The following is a 5,392-nucleotide window of genomic DNA, read 5'->3' as shown; positions in this document are numbered from 1 at the left end:
CTGCTTTCAGGAAAGAAAACTCCACACAACACTGCCTCGTGAATAAGATTCTGTTTATAAATATAAAACCACCTAACTTAACATAGGCTTGTGGTCCTTTATTCTCAACATGTATGAAGTAAAGGCAAGTGTTTAGATACTTGAGTCACATACTTTTAAAACTTTTTATCATCTCTGTGTGAATGCTTCAGGATAGAAAAATAAAAACAACAAAAACCAAACACCACAACAAAATATAGCCAGCACCAACAGAGTTCTGAAGAGAGATTTAAAGAGAAGGCAAGTGCTAGCTCACAATTAGACACCAAGAGGCAAGAAAAGCAAGAATTAACCAGGTTGAGAATAGGCAGTTTTCAATAATGTAAGGGAAAGATTCACATTGACAGATATGACCAGTGTAGCAACTTGAAATAAAATAAGGATTAACAGGTGGCCTCAAGACAGCTTGTAAGTGGCGCTGGACAGTGAGACTGAAAAACAAGACAAGCCTCAGTGTCTGTGCCACTGGTTTTGAAAGAGCCAAAGTATGAAAAAGTAGCCTAATTCCTGGCCTATCATTTCAGTTCAATAATTATTTCTATAAATACTGATGAAAACTTTGAATAAAATTACATTTACTTAACACCATACAATACAGAATCTTTCCCCTTTTCCTGTTCTTATTAGGAATTAAGGTGTTATTAGACATCCTGTGCAGTCATATTTTTAATCAAAATTTTGTGTACCTAGACTTTTAGTATACAAAACATTAAAATGGCAGAACTATATATTTTTCCTCCTTTCCTTTCTACAACACTGAAGCAAAACCACAATTCATCAATACCTTTCTATAAATTACTTCAGTCAAAGTCCCTCACTCCCTCTGAATTCATAGGCTTGAAGGAACAGCTAGGAGAGCGAGAAATTCTACATTTAACGTGAGCATTTTAATTGCATTTTTTGATAAAGAAGTTTCCTGCATAAGCTCAAAACTCCTGCCAACATTGAAAGAAATCTAAAAGTGCTTCAAATCAGGCATAAAATTTTAGCTTCCTCCTGCAATATTTTACAGCAAAGGAACAACTAAGAAATGAAGTTTAAGCATTGCCTGTGCAGTAATCCTTAACTGATGGATCAACCAGTTGAAATCAGTCACAAAAAAGAAGTTCAGTACTTGTTGATATTGTCAGGGTACCAAGGTTGCTAATGGAAAAAGCCTAGCAACTGTTTTTAGCTAATTAGCTACCACAAAATATAATTAAAAAGAAAAATCATAATCCAAATAATAGTAATGGGTATAGGATTCCAAGCAGAAACACTGGTTTTCTTTTCCTCTTGCTGCAATGGAGAGGTAGCAGAAGATTTCACTTTGGTATCAGGGAACCAGAATGACCCAGTGCTTCCCGCCTCCCACTAGCAGCTCCAACAAACGTGACTGGAGAGAACACCATGAGGGTCTTGCTTGGATTCTCAGTTCTGAAGAGATCAGTCCTGCAAAATTCCCTTGATTGTACCCCCCTGGTGAGCCTTTGCCACCTCACGGTGGTATTCAAAGCTTGGACTCCGTGATCTTGGAGGTCTCTTCCAACTTTAACAATTCCAGGATTCTTTTTCTTTTTTTTCTTTTTTTTTTGAAAGGAAGAAAAGAGACCCTGAAAAGCCAGAAACCAGACAGCCCAAAGTGAAAGGATACTTCACTGTATAATACAGTGCAGTCATTGGGATAAAAGACTGGATATTATTATCAATTAAGACTTCCGCATCTGCCAAAACTAATTTAATTTTTAAACCCATATGCTCATTTGAAATAACTGACTTCTGCACAGGTTGCTTCCTCTCTGTATAGCACCAACATTAGGTAATTATTGGAATCAAGAGCATACTATTGACAGGTGCCAGCTGTCTTTACCATGTTGAGGCCATTTTAAAGAAAGTGTATGCAAAATTGAGAACATGAGCACAACTCAACGACCACAATATTAAAAAAATTCAGTTACTAATTAAAATGTATACATGAACAACAGTGGTAGAAATAAACACTAAAGTGGGAACTGAGTCCATTGATAACTGTCCTTAAACTTAATTTCCAATGAGTTGCTACTGAGTTTGCCACTCATTTCAAGAGCTGACTTTACAAGAGTCTCACCAAGTTATTAGGAGTCAAGCAAGAAGATCATTATTCATGATGTCTGACTGCAGGATTAAAATTTTCTGATCATACCTTACATAGTGTTAATTAGTTTGAAGGCCATAAATATTCAGGCTTTAAAGTTACTTGCTCAGCTCTACATAAGGCATAATATCATTTTTTCTTCAAAACCAGAGGAAATCTCCTCTTATATTCAAGTCTTGACCAGGATGTTTTAAAATAATATACAGTCTAGGATGCCAGAAAATCTGAGAGAGTTATAGAACCAAACCAGTTCACAAGCATACAGCATGACATATCATTTGTTTTCCACTCTATCATAGAATCCTCATGTAAAACTTTTTAGGTTATTTTCAGGCTGGTACAACACAAATATTAATTCTTGCAGTATCCAAATCTTTATATCCTGATATTCATGGTATCTCCACAGAAGATGATTTTGCTCTCATCTCTTTCAGAATACTTCATTCAAGTATACCTCATGTCTCCTGCCTGAAGAAGCTGGGAGTGGGTGGGGAGGGATGGGGAAATAACCTGACTAAAGGAAAAAATGGAACTACATTACTGAATATCTAAAAAGGTATTTCATAGGAAATGTATCTTTATAAAAATAGATTATTAGATCATGTAAACATTTGTAAATTAAGGGAATCATTTCAATGATACTAGACAACATAGTGAAATATAATTTGCCTAAAATTTTCTAGGACAAACCTTCAACTATTATAGATACAAAACTCTACTGAGAAAAGGAAAGAGAATAATCATTTACAGATTGAAGAACCACTGAAAAACATACTTCAGTGAATAGTCCTGTACATCATAGAATGCAGAGAAGGACTAGATGCAGTCATGACTTTTTTGCTTAATATTCACTGATCCTATATAGTAATTTATTAATAAGACTAAATACCAGATGCACAATTCCTGATCTCCCACAACGACAATTGTTTCAAAGCAATACTTCATACACATCTAGGTATTTGAAGTCAGTATAAAGAATTTGGTTTTAAATTTAAGCTCATTCAATTTTTGGAGCAGATATACAATATTTCACCATTATATCCAGAATCAAGTATGCCAAAGAAAAGCATATCCTTCATTGGAGGAAAAGACAGTCACTTCCATCTACTTCCTGCCACACAGGCAAAAAAAAAAAAAAAAAAAAATAAAGCTGTGTATCTATAAATATACACACAGGCACCTGTTTGTATACACATCAATGCCTGTTCACACACACAGCAAAGACCCTCTCTGTGTCGTGAAAAGAAGGCACCAATAACTGTGCTCAAATCAGTAATTAATTGCACCATGATGTCTCCTCTCTCATGTTGATTCCCCACTGAAACCTGTAATCACATCCTTGTCAAAAGATGCATTAGCAGCCTGGACTGCTGCAAGTACATCCACTGATATGTTCTCATTTTTCAGCTCCTAATCTAGAGCCAACCTTCCTTCAAAGCTATTTAAAATTAACACAACTCCTGAAGTACATACAGCATAATTGCCAAGTCCTTTCTCTAATAATTACTTACTAACTTACTTCCTAACTTGGTGCTTACAGCTAAAAAATGTTTTTACTTATACCCTAAAACAGTGAAAGCATCTCTCCAAAGGTCTACCTAGGAAACAGATTTTAACTTTAGTCTTCTAGTTTTTAATTTCTCAGTCTCCCTCTTACACAAAGCTACAAGCAAACTAACAATGATTCAGGTTTTTGTGAAATGTAGGGAGCATGTTTTAAACACAGATCAATTGCAATGTTGACACTAACTCACTGAGCAGTCAGGACTATAAACTATATTTATAAACCTTCAGAAGAGTATGCCAGTGACTGTGTCATTATGAAAACCAAAGTAATTCACACCTTAACATTTGCATCTTCAGGAAGAAGGCAAAAAGCAGGACACAGCATTGTGCTCAACACAACACTTCACACTCTCCTTCCCAACAAGGTATGCTGAGACTCAGAGGTGCCTTCAAAAGCAACACACAATTCAGTCTCACAGAACATGCTGGCAAGTACAAGGAAACAAGAAGCAGTACACCTTCAGTATAGGTCAGTCAGTAATCCACAGACACCAACACCTGCACCTAAGGGCCCCCATGTCTAATTCCTTAAGTTAGTTCAGAGAGTGGGTGGGTAGGAAAGAAAGTCCTTCCAGGTATTACAAATTAACTACTATCAGGGTTAGTATCTTTTTACAAGTCTTCTCTTTCCTTCCTGAAGTGCTTGAAAACACATGTTCCAATCCTTAGTGGGTAGCAAAACCCAGTCTTTCTAAAGGTTTTTCAAAGTTGAATTTTTTAAGCATCTCCATGACAATAAATAATAAGCATCTACATGAAATTTCTTATTAAAAATACCACCACCAGTCAAAGTTCACTCTATGTACCCCCACCCCACCCTCCCTTTCAGCCAAACAAGCTTTTCTTCTTCCAAAACACAGTGGCATTTACCTCACTGACCTTGGGACTGCCTTCCTCCAGTATTTCTCCCTCATCAGTTTGCATGGGAACAGGATCTGTGCAAAGCTCTGCAGAAATGCAAAATACTGCCTAAAAGATAAACAAAAAAGATATATTTTTAAAACAATTCTTTTTCTGCCTTTAACAAAGTTTTGTGAGATTGCAGTGTACATAAACTACAATTCTAGGCTATGACCTTTAATGCTGCCATTCTGCATATATTTGCTGAAATTACATTTTAACAAATGAGAACTGCTATTCAGAATAAGACAAAACTACTCAACGATCACACAGACCAGAGCCAAGCAATTCTTTCTTACTAGGAAATAGCTTTTGTGCAAATACAAGCTTTGAAGACACAGCTTAAAGACAATCTAAAGGTTATTAGTTTGAAAAATTGTCAAGACTTCCAGTGATTTATCAGTACCTCTGAAGTCTTACTTTCAGGATTTTTTCCTTGACTTCATTTTAAGAATAAACACATTCTAGAATCTAAATGGTTCAGGGAACAGATAAAGTCATTCACCTTCAGGTTGGCATTTCCAATTTAACCCAGGTCAACAGATCCCAGTGTCTCCAATATTCAACACTGCTACGTAATCTGTTTTCAAGTTTGTTTGACAGTGTCAGTGCAGTTCCAACTGAACATAATCTGCACCCCAAATTCTATTCTTCAAATTGCAAAGTAACTTACAGAAGGATGCAACACAATTAGGGAGACTTTGGTGTTTAAGATTAGAATGTCTTCTACTCCACAGGATGAGGCATCTTTCAGGGATAATGGATCAAATTAAT

The 5,392-nt window shown here is 36.1% G+C and overlaps 1 protein-coding gene across 2 annotated transcripts in view; it reads right to left on the bottom strand.

Moving 5' to 3' along the window:
- Positions 1-5,392, bottom strand: part of TNRC6B (trinucleotide repeat containing adaptor 6B) — a 106,869-nt gene that overhangs the window by 97,420 nt on the left and 4,057 nt on the right. Inside the window, exon 2 of one of the 2 annotated variants that reach the window (XM_031057706.1) lies at positions 4,598-4,687. In XM_031057706.1, the coding sequence (XP_030913566.1) occupies positions 4,598-4,642 (45 nt within the window). In that variant the 5' untranslated portion in view covers positions 4,643-4,687. Of the gene's footprint in view, positions 1-4,588; positions 4,688-5,392 lie in introns of both variants that reach the window. The other variant, XM_031057705.1, reaches the window with a different exon arrangement.

The sequence above is a fragment of the Geospiza fortis genome, unplaced genomic scaffold (assembly GCF_000277835.1).
Source record: "Geospiza fortis unplaced genomic scaffold, GeoFor_1.0 scaffold173, whole genome shotgun sequence".
In the NCBI taxonomy this organism is placed as follows: Eukaryota; Metazoa; Chordata; class Aves; order Passeriformes; family Thraupidae; genus Geospiza; species Geospiza fortis.
The sequence above is the reverse complement of the archived record's forward strand: the minus strand, read 5'-3'. Positions and strand labels throughout refer to the sequence as shown.